The 19,961-nt window shown below is 35.9% G+C and overlaps 1 protein-coding gene across 2 annotated transcripts; it reads left to right on the top strand.

Moving 5' to 3' along the window:
• The first annotated feature begins 272 nt into the window (after nucleotides 1-272).
• On the top strand, nucleotides 273-10,408 carry LOC116173354 (zinc finger FYVE domain-containing protein 1-like). 2 transcript variants are annotated; one of them, XM_031490759.1, is made up of 6 exons: nucleotides 273-434; nucleotides 717-1,727; nucleotides 6,179-6,385; nucleotides 6,440-6,655; nucleotides 6,767-6,952; nucleotides 9,832-10,408. In XM_031490759.1, exons 2-6 carry the CDS (start codon nucleotides 753-755, stop codon nucleotides 10,330-10,332), a joined length of 2,085 nt encoding a protein of 694 aa, XP_031346619.1. In that variant the 5' UTR covers nucleotides 273-434; nucleotides 717-752; the 3' UTR covers nucleotides 10,333-10,408. The 2 variants fall into 2 exon arrangements, with proteins under 2 accessions (XP_031346619.1, XP_031346620.1); XM_031490760.1 differs by having other exon boundaries at nucleotides 274-434; nucleotides 6,785-6,952.
• The last annotated feature ends 9,553 nt before the right edge of the window (nucleotides 10,409-19,961 follow it).

A 19,961-nucleotide genomic window follows, 5' to 3' on the forward strand; every position in this document is an offset into this window, starting at 1 on the left:
GTAATTTTAAAAATTTATTATTTGAAAACGGGGAGATATATTGCAAAACAGTTTTCACTGCTTTACGAATTTTCTTGTGGTATGCGTAACCGTCTAAAAAAGTGCAACTACGTCACTTTTTCAAAGCTCTCAACTTTAAAATTTTTAAATATCCATAACCCCATTTTTTCAAATGGCACCCCCAATTTTTCTTCACTGTTGTTTTCTAGGGACTTTAGTACTATATAAAGTCCCTAGGGACTTTAGTACTATAAATTGTGAAGTGCCATCTGTCGACGATTCTCTCTTTAGAGTAACAGAACAGATAAGAAGTCAAATTGAAATTGAAGTGTCATGTGTAAACTAAAGAAAATTTTAAAACGTGTTTAATGATATTAAAAAAATTAAATAAATACATAATCTAAGAGTATGACTCACATACCTCCAAAACTTTGGTAAGATATAAATAACCTTTATGGGCAATTTTAACGCTTGACTAATAAATGAAACTTAAGAAATGCGTTGTTTGTTTGCTCGTCAAGTGCTTACGATTGTATTTACATTAACCTTGTTTATATTTTTATACGTGTTGTTGATCTCACACATATTTTCTTTGTTAAACATTAAAATTCCTCTTTAACCTAAAAATATACTTGGAGCTTTTCTGGAATGTTCCTGCAATAAATAATTACACTTTCACCATATTGGACTTGCTTTATCACTTTGTTTCATTGCAGTGACTCATATCAAGGAGCGTCGTTGTGGGTGCCTCGATGATGGATAGTACAATGTACCAAAAAACTCAAAAAACTTTTCGCTCTACCAACCCATGCATTATGGACTCGATCGATCCGACGGCAGTGTTGGAAAACGCATCTGGTGACAATTTAGTTTTCTCGACCAAGTCTGATAATCCGGTGACATTGGAAACAAAGCTGGAATCTTTAAATATACATGCGGAGAGTTTAAATGAGTCGGTTTCGTTGAGCACAAAATTGCTGGACGAAAATGAGAATTTAAGAATTTCAAGTGCGGAACGATTTCTTACATATCTAAGGATACCTCAGTCAGTTAAGAAGGTGAAAGTTGTGTCCATTTTCGGAAAAACGGGCGATGGTAAATCGTACACTTTGAATAAAAGTTTTTTTGATGGATTGGAAGTGTTTAATACGTCGGCGGAGCAGTCTTCGTGTACTTTAGGCGTGTGGGCTGCTTTTGATCCAAGGCTAAACGTTATTTGCCTCGATACTGAGGGGTTATTGGGAGTTTCGAAGAAGGAAGATCAGAGAACTCGTTTATTACTAAAGGTTCTAGCTGTATCAGATATTGTCATATATAGAATAAAAGCGGAACGTCTACAAAGTGATATGTATACATTTTTGGGGGGCGCCTCTAAAGCATACAAGGATCATTTTCAATCCGCCTTACAGCAAGTATGGGAGAAAGCGGAAGTGGATGCTCCGATGTCCGCGTTAGGACCTAGTATTATTATCTTCCACGAGACAGTGCACACGAACACGTTACACTGTAGTGCTAGTGTTTCCGAATCCCCCGAGGACATTTTACGGGCGACCTTTGCGGATTTACAACTCAAAATTGACTCGTTCAGTTCGTTAAAGTATATTGGAGTTCGAACACAGAATTCCCTTACGTCTTTTAAAGAATTAAAAAATGCTATACAGTTGGAATTAGAAGACACCAAAGTGCGGTCAGCTAGACATCCGAAGATTGTTTATCACACATTAAAGGTAATTACAAACTTTATTTCGCGTTTGTAGTTCATTATGAGTATTAATAAGGTTAAGCTAACATTCTGCCATAGATCAAGTGGTTTATCTGCACACGCTATCTCATTGACAGCTTTAATCTCAAAATAAATATATCGGAAATAATACCAGTAGTCATTGAACTTGATATGTGTTTTTTCCACGAGATAGGCCATGGAAAAAAAATAATTGTAGCATGACTCATGTCGATTACTTCACATTTTAATACTCCAGCATAATACATCTAAGACAATATATTTTGGTGCTCAAAAGTGGTTGGCACTAACCTTGTTATTATTATTCTAGCTACGAAGTTGGTTAAATTCGAGGTTAAATTAGGAAATGTGAAAAAAATTTTGTCACAATGATGGTCGAATCAGAAAAACAATTGCAATTGACTGTTGTGATATAGTAGTTAGGCTTGTTTTAAGTGTTGCAATATTCTAAAAAACGAGAATAAATTTGATTCGGCTCAAAAAAGGTCCAATATATAGGCCCTTTTTCAGTAAATCTCATCATAATTATAGATTGGTAAAAATGATTGGCATTTTAAGACTCCGCTAGAGTGGGTTTATTTCGCACAAATACAGCCGAAAACAGGGTATTTTCATGCTATGGATTGCATATGACAACTCTGTTTTAATTTTACACAAATTCGTCATCGTTTACTTTATTATATTTTCACGAGTATTTTCATGTCAAATAATTCAAAGCGTAGAAAATAAACATTATTAAAAACTCATTGGGTATAAGTGGCGCCCAGCTATAGTGCCTTCACACAGAAAACTAATCTGAAGTGTGTACGGAATCTCAAAAGTACCAATAAAAAAGCTGAAAAACCAAAACAACGCCAAAATGCGCATGGCCATAAGTACAGTGTGTCCTATTTTATTTGAGACTGTGGTGTGTCTCAGCTGGTTTCAAAGATATAGACTTGCGGTTTTCGCGTGCCATTTGTTTCTGAAACTTTTAATACCACAAACTGAAACAGAATCAATCTAGCTACGTTTGCGAGTACGTTTGTTTCTGAGATACAGTGTGAAAATGAAAAGTTTGACTTTTTGGGATGTTATCATATCGTACCCATGTAAGTTAGAAAAAAGGTAAAAATTGCTGATTTTAGATATTTTTACGTAGAATCCAGTGACGTGGTAAACATTTTTTTAGAACACCATTTCTGAGATTTGAATCAAAGTTGGTATTTTTTAAATGCAACACCCTGTATATCTTAACGTTATTTTTTGCATTCTTTTTCCTGATTACGTTGATGTATCACAACCTATATTTTTTTCAATTTTAGCCATGACTTAAATATTAAAACCGTACCTATTACGGTTTTTAAAAGATTTTAAAAGTAGGCCATGGATATATGGTGATTTTTTTTGTATTCGTGACAGCCGATATCAATCAATAAAAATGCCTGAGGGTAGAAACATGTCATTTGTATAAACAAATATTTATTTATTTTTAAGAACAATGTATAATTATAACACACAATTAATTAATTTACACTTTTTCGACCTCTTAGGGCGAGATTGCAAACCGGCTTGCCGATATCTTGTCCCTTTTAAATAGAGTATTGTATTTTAGTGATTATTTTAGTTGGGAAGCTCTCCTTTTTGTTTTATATTCTACTTAATAAATCTCTATTATTATTATTATTATTATTATTATTATTATTTCAAAATTAAAAAAAAATGATACACTATATTACACATATAACAAATATAGGTTGTGATAGATTAGCGTAGTTCGGAAAACGAATGCAAACCATTGACGTTAAGATATATATTTAGGGTGTTGCATTTAAAAAATACCTTGAAAAATACCAACATTGAGTTAAATCTCAGAAACAGTGGTCCAAAAAAATTTGTTGACTACGCCACTGGATTCTATGTAAAAATATCTAGAATCGGCAGTTTGTACCTTTTTTCTATCTTACATGGGTAGTATGGTACAATAACATCCCAAAAAGTCAAACTTTTCGTTTTCACCCTGTATCTCAGAAACAAATGTAGCTATAGATTGATTCTGTTTATGGTATCAAAAGTTTGACAAAAAAGTCAAATTCCGATTGCATCAGTCACCACGCTCTGTCTTCCGAAGACAGTGGCATAACACGGGCGCTTGTTTGTGTTGTATAACTTGCGGAACCGCAATTCAATTCGTTCGCCAAGAAAGTACGCAGATGGCGACTTCGATCCAAACTCAAATCCGCCGCCGCAATGGATGGAGCCAACCACCATCGCAATGAAAAATGCGAGGAAAAGTGAGCAACTGTCGCTTCTTATAACAATTATTTTAAATATGAATGGGGAAACTTTCTTGCCGACAACCGTTGCAGTAACAGCAATTTCTCAAAATGCTCGTCACAATTTTCGAGCAAAAAGGACGACTGGGACGTGACGCGACAAAGAATGTTTAAAAATTAACAACTTAAGGGTCTATCAACGATCCTTGGCAGTCAAACCGCCACATGGTGGTACGGTATTAAGCCAATGGTGTCAACGTGGGAAGAAGCGGTTAAATTTCGCCGCCAAGCTTTCAGATAATTTCCAAAGATCCAGAATGGCAGGAGACATAAGCTGAACATGATCTACTGTCATCCTAATCTCCACATTAGGGTTCGTCTACTACGCGAACAAGTAGAAAATTTCGCGATGCTTATTAATAAGGCTCGTTTCATTGAAGAAAATTTTCTCCTCAAACCCGAATCTTCTGCTACTCCCACTCGGAAAACGACACCTACCGACAAACCAGCAAAGATTCGACCAGAATGCGAATGGTCATCATTTTGGCCATACGAAAGCCGACTATCGGAAATTGGCTAATAGGAAAATACTGCACGACCTCAGACGGCGAAATAAAGAACTAAAGTAATAAGAAATCTATAAATCTCACAGGCAAGTTTGTCGACGAATGCTCACAAACTGAGCTGCTTTGGGTGTGATAATCCCTCTATACTCGGAGCAACTGCCCCACATGGAATATTAGCGACCAAACGTCATCTTCATTGTCTATGATGACTTAATATGGTGAACTTTTCTTCCATGTTTTGTGGATCGGCCTGTCTTGACACAGGTTTAAAAACCAACATCGACGACGCCCAGTTATACACACTTTTATTAACGCTGATACATTGTCCCGCCCTCCGCGTGAAGAAAATTCAGTTATCGATATTTTTTTGTACTACGCTAGTGGATCTTCCAGTGGCAGATGTTAGTAGGGTTAGGGAATTACAATTAGAAGCTCCAATTTTGGCAAAAATTGCAAAGGCTTTAGAGGCTCCTGATGACCTTGCCAATGCCGCTAATTGGCCAGAACACAGATATGTGATGGTTAATGGCATTTTGTTGCGGCACTCTCCCGATAGTGAAGACGAAGAGGTTCAACAGGTCCTTCCGAAGTCGCAAAATATCATGGCCAAATGTATAAGATACAATCGAAAAAGCGAGAACGAAAATGGTGCTGATTAAAATCCATGGAAAGAAATTAGGTAATCCGTGCATTTGCCACCATATGTGTAAGCAAAAGTTTGAGACACAATTTACGATATGTATTTACATCAAGAAGTGGTCACCTATGCAAATTTTCATTATGATTGGCCTACTTTGATAAAATCCAGTATTGCTCAATATTGCATACATTTTTTTTGTTGTGATCATTGGTCCATCTCAATTGCAGATTTGTTTCGTTAAAGTCAAGCTGACATAAAGTTGGCACAGAACGAATTTGAAAATGAAGCTGACACAAAAGGAAACTAATACTGGATTTTATCAAAGTAGGCGAATCATTCTGAAAATTTGCATAACGCATAACTTTTCATTCTAAACAACTTTTCTTTTTTGATACTTTAGAAATGTTACTGTACTGCATTCGCAGAGGCATTTGCACCTCCAGATGCAGTATGGGTCTTATGGACTAAATACCTCTTTTACTAATTTGCGTCATTCTTCGATAACGCTATCCTTGTTCTGACCTCCTTTCATACCAAACTGACATATTGTCCAGTGTTTAAATAAATAAATATAGATAAATTCGTTTAACATTTATTTTGAAGTTTAACATTATAATACCTTCAAGCGAGCCTTCAAGGATGTGAGATTCGAACTCTTTGTTGATTTAATTTCGTCATTTTGCTATTTGATCATGTGTAGTATTTGTTTGCAACATTATGAGCTTAAAAAAAGCAAAGGCCATTCCAAATGTAAAATTATTATGCAAGGTTACATTTGGCAATTTTATGCAAATTATTGTTTTGTATTCCTTGTTCAATGTAAATAATTTAAATTCGTACGCCTCTTTACAATACATATCAATTTCAAAGGCTAACAGTATGTGTAATCGTTGTCTTACTTTATTTTTTTAGAGGAGGGGCGCCTTATATCTATCTTTCTGTAATATATTGTAAAACAACATTTTGTGGTTTTTAGGGCCTTAATGAAAAATACAGTAGCGAGTTAAAAAATTCCCCGTCAGAATTGCATTTGGAGCAGTATTTCACATGTCAAGAAAGATGCCAATCTTGCGACGTACGGTGCGCATTATCTATGGGTCATAAGGAGGCAAGGGAAGCACATTATAGTCCTGGAAGATGTAGATATCAACATCAATACCAAAATTGTGTATATCTTTGTAAAGTCAGTTAGAATTGCTCTCTTACATTGCACAACCTTCATTATGTCTATTTTTAGAAATGTAACATAAATGGTCAAAGAGTGCTTGTTAAACCTAGTTACCAGTCAATTTCGCAAAATTCTTGGTCTAGTTTTATCAATTATGTATGGTCTGGGTATGTGATAGAATGCAAAAATTGTGGCGAGATATATCGTAGCCGTCAACATTGGTATGGTAATAAGGATCCAGAAGATCAGGCTGTTATTACAGAAATTGTCCACATGTGGCCCGGGGTATGTATAAATTATTTTTGAGGCTTACGAGTACCCTATTGTTTTATTAGATAGAGTACTCTTAAGCCTTTAATATTGTGTGGTAGGGACATACGTAAATTTTTAAAGTAGGGCGAATATTTTTTCCAGGAGCGAAATGGTATTACATCACAGAATTCAGCCCAAAGAGTGTTGGATGGAGTAAATATGATATCTGATGCGGTTCGTAGCGTCAGTTCACAGCCAACCAAAGTGGTGACGGCTTGGGTTACCGATAAAATAGCGCCAGCGTATTGGAGACCGAATCATGAAATAATGGTACATTTGCTTTGTTTTTTTCTTGTCACAATGTCACCTACAGGTTTAGATTGCATGAGGAACTTCGGTATCATCAAAAATGGCAATTAGGCTAAATGAATTGCATTATTTTGTGTACTGATTAGGGACACTTTAGAAGTCATTAAAAAAAAACTGAAAACACGATTTAAAAAAAATGAATATCCCTTAGCTATGAGAAGTATACAGTAAATTCTTGATAATTCGAAGTAATTGGGACTGGTGGTACCTCGTATTTCGAAAAACTCAGATTACACCGAAACATTGAAACTCGATCTGTACACAGTAGCAGACAATGCACTGATCTATTTGTAGAACTAGGTCTGCGAGAGTCAAAGGGGCATTGACCTTAAACGCGTTATCTGCTGGCTTGGAGCAGGGATAGGAACCAGAACCGATTGCATAACCCCCTCACTTGAAACAGGAACCATTAGTTATTATTAGTGCCAAAGAACCCGTATTTTTCGGTTCTCTCCCTCTCTTGTGGGTACTCTAAACACGCTGCGCTTTGTAAGAGCGCCCTTTTATACAGGGTGTAGCACCTAAGATCCCTCTGATCATAACTCCTTTACCATAAAAGATACCGAAAAAAGTCTTAGAACAAAATTATACACAATTACCGCCGACATATCTTTAAAATATCACCAGGGGCGTGTTGTACTCCAGTGGTGTATCAAACTTGCATTTTTTAAATGGAACACCATTTCTACCAAAGTACTGTGGAACCAAAACCTATAATTCTAACCCCTGGCTTGGAGTTAGTAGCACAGAACATTGCACACACACTGCGATTACATCAAAATAAAGTAAGGTTTTGAGTTTTCAAGTTTTTTTTTTGTACAAGTGAAGCAACAATAACATGCCTTATCTAGCTATAAACTCCATTTTCCACATGATGCCAACCCACTCCTTTTATTTTTTTTTGCTCCTATTTTTTTAAGTGGGCGGGGTTTCAGCCAAGATGTATTTTTTATGTTCTTTTGTTAAAAAAAATGAGTTCGTATGTCTAATGGTTAATGAAATATTGTCAAAAATCGGCCGCCATTTTCCAAGATGGTGGCCGTAGCACAGCATGCACGAATGTTGAGTTTTGATATGTTGTTACTGGCTCCTAGTACTACGCATATGCAAAGTTTCACCTTTTCGGGAATTATTTCCAGGTACAGGTGTATTTTTACTGAATATGACTGGCCTAATAGAGGATTTACTCGAGCGTTGTAGGGCCTTATTGAACTTAGATCAGATGGGCCAGTCTGCAGGATTTTACGAATGTACAAAAAAAGTCATACGAAAATACTCGAGCGTATCAGATATTGATAGGGTATATGTCCCACGTGTCTCTTATTTTGGAGAATATGCTGGCTTGCATGATGCATGGTGGTGGCTGTACGGAAGAGCAGAAAACGGGCTCTATTCCAGCGCGTCAGATATTTAGAGTACCAAAAGAAGCTACCATTCAAAGTGAAAATCACTGAATATCAAAAATAAAATGCACGGAAAATAGCATGCAACAAAATTATTTCTTTTAATTGTAATGTACAGGGTGGTCCATTTATCTTGAGACAGTATATTATTGCAGAAACTATATCAAAATATGATGTCAAAAAATGATTTATTTTAAACTTTCACAACAATTTATTATAATTAATTTTTACTATTTACTTGCGTAACTAGGCATATCGTCAACTAGCTAGCTATTATACGAGGTGTCACTGTTAAAACTTGCAGTCGGCCATATTTTTCAAAGTAAAGAAGATATTGAAAATTGCGCAAAACCGTTTCGGGGGTATCGAGGGGGAACCAGAATGACGTTATGAGTGATAACCCCCACCCCCCCCTACCCCCCCCCCCTCTTTAAAAATCCTAAATGGCAACCCCATACTTGTGACACATCGTTGGAAAGCTACTGAAAAATGCTTTCCAGTCGTGCCAATAAAGTCAATATTCATTAAAGACAATTTAACAAAAACTTAATAATTAACAAAAAAACTAAATGTTGACATTGAGGAATTTATGGCAAATTGGCCAAGAACTTCAACCTGAGCTGCTTCATTATGCAATCTTGGTTGCTTTCTTTTTTTATTGATAATAGATCCCGTTTCTTCGAATTTAGCGACCAAATCTTGAATATAGGCATGGCTTAATTTTTATTTCTTTTTGTTAAATTGTCTTAATGAATATTGACTTTATTGGTACCACTGGAAAACATTTTTCAGTAACTTTCCAACGATGTGTCACAAGGATGGGGTTGCCATTTAGGATTTTTGAAGAGAGGTGGCTAGAGGGTTAAGGGGGGTGAGGGGTTGTCACTCATAACGTCATTCTGGTTCCTCCTCGATACACCCGAAACGGTTTTGGGCGATTTTGAATATCTTCTTTAGTTTGGAAAATATGGCCGACTGCAAGTTTTAAAATTGACACCCTGTATATTATTGCAAATGTCATATCAATGCCATTATAATAATTTTTTTATAAGTTACTGATCTAAAGTTGTGTGCACCGAAAACGTCACACACAGCGCGTTATTAAGCTCCATCCATTAGCTATAAAAATGAGTAAAGAGAATATTATAAAATTTTTTCCCATTGCTACCATATGTAATTGTGACATTCTATATTTAAAGCAAAATGTATCAGTCACATTTCGATGCTAGCTTTGACAAAAATTGAATAGGTCTTGTGCTTAATATTGACCTAATTCTTATTGAAGAAAGTGCATTAGAATGATTAGATAGGATCTAATTTTCTCTAAAAGTGTTGATTTAGATATTATAGTTTGAGACGCGCAATGAACATGAATTCAAAATCGTTATAGTACGGCTTAAAAGCAAGTATAGTACATTTAACCATTTATTTTTACAGCACTGTCACAAATGCAAAACACCATTTCCTCCGGCATCAGCAAAACATCATTGTAGATCATGCGGTGAAGGTTTCTGTGAAGCGTGCTCCTCTAAGAAACAGCCGGTACCGATGCGAGGCTGGTATACAGACGTTCGCGTTTGTGACGATTGCTACCTGGAAATTCCCCCCAGTCTTTCATTGACTACAGACGATGTGGAGGTACGATTTAGAAAATACGGAGAAGCAGTTGTTAGCTCCATTACTGCGGTCGCTTCAGTTTTGGAAATTCCGAAAGGTCTAATTAAAGATACAGTGCGTCCCGCTTATTGGATGCCTGACAATGAATGCAAAAATTGTATTTGTTGCGGTAATCCTTTTGGTCCTGTGATACCGTTACATCACTGTCGCGATTGCGGGAGAGGAGTTTGTGACGATTGTTCGAACACCCGCAAACCAGTTCCTTACAGAGGATGGGATACTGCTGTAAGAGTTTGTGATATTTGTCTGAAAGAAAATTGATTTTGTATGCATTGAAAATCATCATTTAGGACTGTATAATAATCAGAACGACAAACAATAAAATCTGTATGCTGAATAGTAATTGCATCAAGTTAGGGGCGAATTTAATGAAAGAATGAAGAGCTACAAACAGAAGGCGATATATGAATTTTCTAATACTTTTTATTATTGAAATATTTTGAAAATATTTATACCGCCTCTGCGTACAAATTGTTGATTTGTTTGTTTCATATTAACCACAAGTTTGGAAGATGTTGAAATGTTTGCCACAATGTAATGATCCTTTTTATAACGTTAACTAACATTTTAATACTTTTATAAATACATTTGATTAATTATTTGATATTGTTGAATGAATGATTTTTATCGATGAATGTTAACATATTTCGACATTCCGTTTAGTCAGATATAATGCAATGATTATTGGTACATAGAAATTGTTTGGGATATTTTTTTGTTATTGTGATATCTACACCTGTAAAATACAATTGGACATAGTCTCATGTGGAATAAAAGCATTCTAGTTTTAATTTAACCATTACCATACCTTGGCTCAAGTTATACCATAAAATTAGTGACATCCCCTGATTGCTTCTGATCGCCACTTTTAGGTTTGGTAGAATCTAATACAGAACAGACACCAAATGAACAATCCAGTATTTTTTGCAATTTTTAACAATTTTTTTCTGCTTTTCTCTAAAGAATTTAAGAAGTATATTGGAGCAATAATACGCAGATAGCGCAAACAAACAATAGGGATGGTGAATAATACGGCACCAAATATTGCGATATAGCAATGTCTAATGTCTCACATTAGGTAAATCGAATACTAAAACCGTGACTATTACTTTATATGAAGCAATAATTTGAATGACTATACTAGCAAAAGCAAAATTTTATTCCACAACGAATTGAACGTGATGTTAACTTCAAGAAAACTACGATGCACAAATAACTACATTTCTATACAACAGCAATGTAATCTAATTAATTCAAAATGTAAATAAGATAGTATGAACAAATTTCTTTGGAGTGACACAACCTAACTAAAAATCGTACATATTTCACAATGGATGTTGTGAGGTAGTCTTAGCCAGGTGGAAAATACCGAAAAAATAATCCGGAAGAGAAAACGATAAGAACTTTTGAGGGAGGATGAAGCCCTAAAAAATACGTATTAAGAATGTCGAGCCATAACCCGTACATACATGCCACTTGCCAGCCTTGCACTAATTACGTGCAAATAAATCAACCAAGCGTGAGTCAATGGAGCAGCTACAGCACCTCGGAAATAGAGAGAAACGCCTCAAAGAAATATAGTGAGGGATAGAATTTAAATACAGTGACTGTAGGTAAGTATATATAAAGTCATTGTTAGGGCTGGGCGATTACGGATTTGAATAATCGATTATGAAAAATAATCGATTACACTGATTAATCGATTAATCAAATAATCGATTAATCAAATAATCGTTTAATCAAATAATCGTTTACTCAAATAATCGATTAATCAAATCATCGATTAATCAAATAATCGATTAATCACCTAATCGTTTAATCAAAAGTCGATTGTCACATACAAAGAGTGATAAATATCTGTATGCATTAATACGTTAATTATTTAATAATAAAAATAAAAAATAATTCCATTACTCTTTTCATCAAATCGTTCATTATTAGGCAGATCGATTAATCAATAATCAACAAAGTGTCCCTGGTTCGAATCCGGGTTCGGGCATGGATATTTACAAATGCATAGTGGGTTGGTTGGTAGAACAGCCTTGGCTGAAACCCTGCCCATTTGAAAATGAAGGTCAAAAATAAAAATAAATAAATAAAAATAAATGATTAGGCAGCTTACTCTCAGATGCGGTGTGCTTTAGTTTTGATGATACCTACAATCTTAATTCATTTTAGCTGCTTAAAGTGACGTTTTAACATCTGCTATAAAATAAAATAATACTTGTGAGCTGTGAGTGCTCCATTTTGCGTAAACTGATGATCCAGCTAATAATAATAAATTAAAATTTACTTAATAATTGATTAATCAAACAATCGATTAATCAAATAACCGATTAATCAAACAATCGATTAATCAAATAATCGATTAATTTAATAGAATAATCAAACCCGATTATCGATTATCGTTTGATTATAATCGATTAATCGATTTTTTTGCCCAACGCTAGTCACTGTACATTAAAAATATAACGGATGAGCTCTAGCGGCAAAAATAAAGAACTAAGGTAATAACAAATCTACTACAAAACTAAGTTACATGTTAACACAACGCGTTTACAAAGGAAATACCTAGATGGCGTCAGAATTCAAATGAGTACAGTGGCTGTTGTAAATGAGAATGTTGTGATTCTGTACAAGACAGAGGCGACAATTGAATCCGTCCGCCATGTGGCAAATTCAAACAGAAACCTTGATTATATGATGTGTATAATTATAATGATAAAAGGTGAGAGGTTCCACCCTGTATATACAACTTACGACGATACATGGTAAAAACTAGTCAAAATTGAGCTACGACATCTAATTCCGTGATTGTCTTCGACATTCAACTGTAGGCTCGAAACTCCGAACGAGGGGCGACGCTACCTATCTTGGGGGGCGAGATTACACTAATCAAACCTCTTCAGTTTAGAATGTATGTGCGATAAATGAGTGGCGATTCAATAATTTCTACATTCATGGGTATGTGAAACTCAGGGTAAACTAAAGTCGTGCAAACACCACTCGGAGCGCGTAAAGAGCAGCTTCTATAACAACCACGTAGTACGGGAACCTTTAAATACTCTTCATTATATTCTATATACGTCCACAAATAAGAGTCGGTTTGCTATTTCGGCATTTCTAAGCGACTAATTAAATGACGATTGTTAAATTAAAGGTTGACAGTCACAAATCGTGTCTCATCCGACAGACTCATTTACTCTGAAACCCACAGGCGACGTCCTTGATCATATTTTAGTTGTAGCAATTATAGCAGTCCATGTACTGTAATGGTCTATGATGACATGTCATAAGTTTGCCACAAAATGGCTACCGCGTACCACGTGATTCAGCAACCAATGAAAAATGAGACACCATATTGTTGACCTTTGATTATATACTACTGGTACTAGATAGCGCATTCTTTATGATAGAAGAGTACAACCAGTGTTCCAATTCGTGCAACCCAGATAGCTATAATTTTTCAGTGAAAAGAAATGAGATAAAAGAAAAAGTTGTACCAATTCGAATTGCGCATGCCAGGCGTTAATAAACCGGAAACTAATGGCGCTGTCCGTATAACAACAGCTGATTCTTTGCTTTGCTTCTTTATTTGCTTTATACGTTATTTGGGCTCTACCTTTAATTATTAATCGTGGTAATTCTGCGTAGTTTTTATGTTTGTAAAGAGAATAGTTCATAATATGCAATTAACATGAAGGTAAATGTTCACTCCGAAAATAGATGTAACGATTTCAACAGTCCGACTATTCCCGCGCGAAGTTTATCCCTTAAGCATGCGCATAATGATTTGGTACAAACATAAGTCTATCTCTTTTTTTGGAACATACATTTTAAGTGAATGCGCTGTCCAGTACTTACTATATAATCAAAGTTGTCGACATTGTCTTGTATAGCGTCACTGTAAATGAGAGTATATTTAAATTGTGAGGGAAAAAAGCGCAAAGACTGTATGACACTATGCATTTTCTTGCATCCTTTGTAATGATCCTAGAGACTAGAGAGGTCTCTCAAGCAGACACTGAAAATGTCTCCTTCTCTAAGGAAAATGTTAACTTACAGTTGGCAACTCTGATAAAATCTACAAGCAGAGTCACCTACCTTTCAGCCGACACGACGGACGTTTCGCGATACTTTTGAATCTCGGTAGCATGCGGCCCAATAGGTACAGAGGGTACGAATGAACTCCTACGTTGTGTAATCGGGAAGGGAATTAAATAAAAGACAGGATTTTTGTCCTACCCACTTCCGACGTCCTATTCCCCCTGCGTTTGAAGTTTTAACACCACCAGTAAGATCTTATCGGGAGAAACCACATTCCCTTTGTCGGTACACGCTTCCAACGTCCCGTTCACCCGCAATTTGCATTTGATATTTTGACTTCACCATCAGGAAGATATTGTCGGGGGTAACCATACGTTCCCTTTATCGGTATCCGCTTCTGACGTCCCGTCTATTTCGCTCGCAGAAAACCCTCCACAAAATATAGTACTCAATTTTTGGGGCATTTCTCATAGCTCGAGAGACACGAGGAAAAGAGGCCGCGATTCAATCCTTAAGAAACTTTAAACCGCGTGACAAAATTCGCAGCGGAAGATACCTTTTGGGCGCCCGAAGTTGACTGCCCCTCAAAGACGCGCGCTTTGCAAAAGGTGGCTAAGCAAAAAAAACGAAATTCTGTCACACACATGATAGCTTCCCACAGGCCACATACAGTCTAAATCACAGGTCACGGTACTGTTGATAGCTACCGTTTTCAATAATGATCCATGGGCTTCAATGACATCACAGGCCACTAAAATTCAATGCCACTAATCCAAGTAAAAATGTCTACATAGGCAACACACTATACATTTAAATTATGTGTTGTAAAGTGTTACTCCTCGCTTAGCCGTAAATTTACCGCGTTTCACCTAAAAGATGCAATAGTATTGTTTTTTGAAACGTAAACAAATGATTTTCTTATAGAATAAAACAACTAGAGAAACGATGGACCAAGGGCCGGTTGCACAAACGTTTTGATCTGGCTTTCAAACTTTGACACAAAGCTAAGCTATTGAATAAAAAATTATATTCAATGGAAGCGTAATAGTATTTTACATTATTAGCCAGGTAAGTGAGTTTTTACTGGCGATAGGAGAAATTGACTGGCGAGCCGTCAGGCGAGCCTGTCATCTCCTAGAGCCAGTAAAAACTATTACCTGGCGTATAATGTACAATATTTTATTTGTTACTCATTTGCAAACGTAAATAATTAGTTCTTAAATTAATCTTGAAGAAATGTCTAAAATATCATGTTATCCATGTAACAGAGACTTCGCATTAATTCTGGCCAATGAAATTACTAGATTACTAACTTGTAAAATTTTTACAGGTTGCTGTCAGTTTTACAGGTCTGCTGTCAGTTTTACAAGTCAGTAGCGTTTAAACATGACGTTTACCCGTTTGCGTTTTGTCTTGTTAATCAACGTTTACAACTGAGTAACAAATAAATACTTTAACACTTGCATCAAAACTAATCCCGTGATAACACGTGATTATTTTTTTTGCAGCTGGACCTAAAAGTATTAGCGGTGATGGTATTTCTAGCTGCGTGGACAAATAAAATTTTTTGAAGCTCTGTAAAACGCGACTTCAGTTGAGTAGAAAATTTAAAAAATGACGCCCTAATAGATTAACTTTGTTATTGATGTATTTTTCTTAATTTTAGGATTATAATTACGTGCGTAATCCTGTGTAAAAACCGTTTAAATAGGTATAATGACTTTGATTAGAGGTAATAAAAGATAATGGTTATACAACAGTCTCGTTAGGCAACCCAAAAGGCACAACAAGTCAATAACCATTGTTTAAATTTCCGCGCGTTCCACTGAAGGATAACAGGGATTTTTAAGTCTGTCGCGAGATTGCAACTAATAACAAGAAGAATCCCTAGTTCAAAACAATTTATGTATCACATCATATGTTTGAGTGGCATAAAATGGTGTATATTTGAGAAGCCTTAAGTTCTGTTCCTTTTTTTTTTCAAAACACGACACAAAGGTAAAGTGCTTTGTTATTATCATTTAAAAGCCGAATTACTTAACGCATTACCTATCAATTAAAATAAAGTTTCTATTCCATTAACGTTTTTGTTTAACGTAAATAGCAAAATGCTTGATCACCATGCTCGTTTTGGACGGTTTGCAATGGCCGAAATTTGACCTATATATTTGAAACTTGTTTATTTACCTCATTAGCAGTGCGTTTTTGAATAATTCGGCAGGGAAACGGAGGCTTTCCGCTCTCTATTACGAGAGCAATTTCGAACGATTATTTGTTGTTATCATATTTCAAGGACTGCACCATATTTTAGCGATCCACGTATTGCAATTAAATACCTGCTAAAATCGGTACACGTGCTCGGATTTTCTTTCAATAACTTTCTTTGAGATCGCGGCGGATTAGGGTAACGTTTCCGTACTCTAAATTTGTTGTTTCTTTTGAAATGCTGCGGTGTCGAAAGTTGTTTATTGTAAACATTTTTTTATTCGCAATAGATCGGTGCCCGTCTTCTATTGGGCGACTAATAAAGAATGAACAACAAACAAATGTTTTTCAACCTACTTTGTGTAGAACCTTCGACATCGACAGTGTTTTGTAATGTGGTGGTGCAGAACGCGGACGAAAAAGTGGATTTCGCTTTCTGTTGCATTTTTGTGATTATAAGTAAAACCACTTTATTTGATAAGTTTATCGTGGAATATGAGCATAATTGTTGATAATTGGTTAGATTCCAACGTTTAACGGTTTCGTTTTTATTGTAAGTATTTTCTTTGAATATCACTCTTACGTCAAAGTCTCACGCGTTGCTATAGTAACGGTGACGCTACCGGCTTACGTTGCCGTCTGCGACGTACGTCATTGTGTTGTTGTGTGTTCTCGCGAGTTTACAATGCGGATCTGACATCGGCACTTGTACGAATTGCGCTTGCACTATTGGAAGTAGGTAACTAATAGTAACCTTGGGATTTTAAAAATAGGTTAATTTATTAAAAATATCCCCACGACTAAACGTGCGTACTATTATTTAACGTTCCCTTTTGAAAATGTGAATTGCGCGTGGATCTGTTATCTTTTATTGTATCCTTTGCGTCTTATTACGTTGTACTTACACTGATAAAAATTGATAATACAATTTAAATTATAATTAAAAGTCGGGGAGTTGTACGACACGCTCGAAATTCGTTTTTTAAAGCTAATTTTAGTATTAGGGCGTATATGTGGGGAAATGGGATTTGCAAATCCCACTTTAGACATTTGTGAATAGCAACGCTTATGACGACGCTCATTGCGCCCGTTGCTACGCGACACATCCCGCACGTGACGCCTCGAAATTGTCCAGACGTCGCTAGTCTTTACGAAAGAACGAAACTTAACACTTGACACAGTCTTGTATTTTATTAGTTTTCTTTATAAGATTATTCGGGGAGAAAATTAATTAAATGCATTTCCACGTGCTGTTGATGTTTACGATTATTAGTTAATTAAACCATTGAATGAACATTAAAAATCATGAAGTTCATAAATCTTTTAGTAAGTACCAGTCCCCGCTCTTCCGTATTGTACTGAGTGCATGATGTGTAGAAGAATAAAGTGAGGGTTTTTTCTTATTGCGTAAGTAATTCCGGGTAACATCCGTATTTTCCCAGCCAGATTGCGTTATTTGGTGTAACCGAAACGTAGACAAATGAATGAATGTTGTGTATACGAACAAAGCGCAAATTTTCGTATTTTCCCACTTGGCAAGTTATGGATCGATGTTCAATGTTTTTGGCAGTAATAAGTGACTCCCACTTTAAAAATAACATATTTCTTAAGATTATGTAAAAATGCGATTTTTTGCCAATTATTACACTGTAAAATTCACATATTTTGTCACTTTTTACCAGGTAATTGACCATTTTACCAATAATACCCTCACCACAAACAATTTTGGTACCTTAACGAACTGTCACAAAAGAAAAGTCCTAGGCATACCGCATAATAAACGATGGAACTGCCCGAGGTGTTGGAACGAATCTGAATGTTACATAGATGTGGGCGATGGTGACCAAACTATTGCTTTGTAGGAATTACAAAATGTTTTATTGAAAACCTTGAATGAATATGATACAGAATACCGTAAGTAAGCGATTCAAAAAAAATCAGCGTCATAGTTGGCGGTGAATCGGTGATAAGGTATTTATCGCGAACGAATCTCGATACACTTGTCAGATGAACCTGTCAATTTATTTCCGTTTTATTCATTGAAATACAGGGTGACAATTTGAAAACTTACCACCCCCCATATCTTAGTAAATAAACGAGATATTTAAAAAAATCAAAATCCGTTTCGGTAATTCGGAGGGGGAATCACAATGACATAGTTGGCGACGCACCCCTCACACCCCCTGCGCCCTAGCCACCCCAACTTTTAAATCTTAAATAGTGACTCCCCATGTGTGATACGTCATTGGAAAGCTCTGAAAAAATGCTTTCCAACCATACCAATAGCATTACATTTAGGTTAGTAATTATCGTGCAAATCAAAAAATAAACATGGAAAATCGTATTTAACTTGAACTTCCAAAGCCGACTCGACAGCAACTGATTTTTGATCGCCAGTTATAATCTATTCTCAAACTCTTGTCGAACCTTTCCAATGTTGGTTTTGCAATATTTCGACATTCTTGAATTATTCTCTGTCTTAGTTCGTCTATGTTCGCCGGTTGCGTTTTAAATACGGCAGATTTCAAATGTATCATATTAGTTTATTTTTTGATTTGCACGATAATTACTAACCTAAATGTAATGCTATTTGGTATGGTTGAAAAGCATTTTTTCAGAGCTTTCCAACGACGTATCACACATATCCATCGATTTGAAAGAGAACGGATGGATCGATTACGATGAAATTTTGCAGGTGGATTCTTTATCAAATTTGGAGATCGAGTGTCGTGAATTGGCAATGTAGACCGAAAAATAAGTAAGCTCCTTTCCTTTTGACGTCTCCGTTAGTTATGAATCGAATTGCATGAAATGTTGTATGTAGGCACCTCGTATAAAGTAAAAGTAATGCCGAATCAAAAAAGTTATTTTGCGCATGCGCAATCCGATTCTTTATTTCTCAAGATATTTAAATGACATTTTGTATGTAGACATCTCTAGTGTTCACATATTCAAATGATGTGTTCATCTAAGAACAAGAGGCATCCATTAAACCTAATGTGACGTTCGGTTCTGAAGATGTGTGTAATGAAAGAGATCTGTAATGAGAGAGATCGGCTTCCAGGATTTTTTCTCAGCAACTATAGGAGTTACAACGACGGATGGCACGGCTTTGAATTGGTTTTGGTGTATGTCCTTTCCGATTTTGCAAAATTTTTTTCAAAATTTCTACCACGAGAGGGCATACCGCTAATTGGGGGTGGGAAAAAAATGTGGGCATCTGGGGGTTTTTGAACATGAAAATCAGGAATCTGAAATTAGTTTTTGAAAATTGGAACAAAAAAATTCCACTGCAATTCTTGGGTGGACAATGAAAATGGAGAGAATTCCAGGAAATTCAGTTTTTTAAAATCACTTTTCAAATACAAGTTCTAGTAAAAGTTATACTCATTTGAAGATTGGTTCTTCGGGTCAGAAACTGTCTCCCTCCTACTAGCTGTTTGACATTTTACTCCGATGTAAGCCAACAATTTATGAACTCTGTACCTTCTTTCAATAAATTTATAAGTTTTTAAAATTGTATAGTCGTTTTTGAATCACTCTGTATATTGACTTAAAAATGGATGGTTTTAATACTTTGTTAAACTCTTCATGCGTAATAGTTTTCCTTACAGTGAACCTCGCGGTGTGAGACTGCT

This window comes from Photinus pyralis, unplaced genomic scaffold (assembly GCF_008802855.1).
Source record: "Photinus pyralis isolate 1611_PpyrPB1 unplaced genomic scaffold, Ppyr1.3 Ppyr1.4_LG6, whole genome shotgun sequence".
NCBI lineage: Eukaryota > Metazoa > Arthropoda > Insecta > Coleoptera > Lampyridae > Photinus > Photinus pyralis.

Excerpts from the sequence above, each read along its gene's own strand:
- LOC116173354 (XM_031490759.1), top strand. The coding sequence starts at position 753 with ATGATGGATAGTACAATGTACCAAAAAACTCAAAAAACTTTTCGCTCT. Across the intron at positions 1,728-6,178 it reads TTGTTTATCACACATTAAAG|GGCCTTAATGAAAAATACAG; the intron begins GTAATTACAAAC and ends TGTGGTTTTTAG. Across the intron at positions 6,386-6,439 it reads ATTGTGTATATCTTTGTAAA|AAATGTAACATAAATGGTCA; the intron begins GTCAGTTAGAAT and ends GTCTATTTTTAG.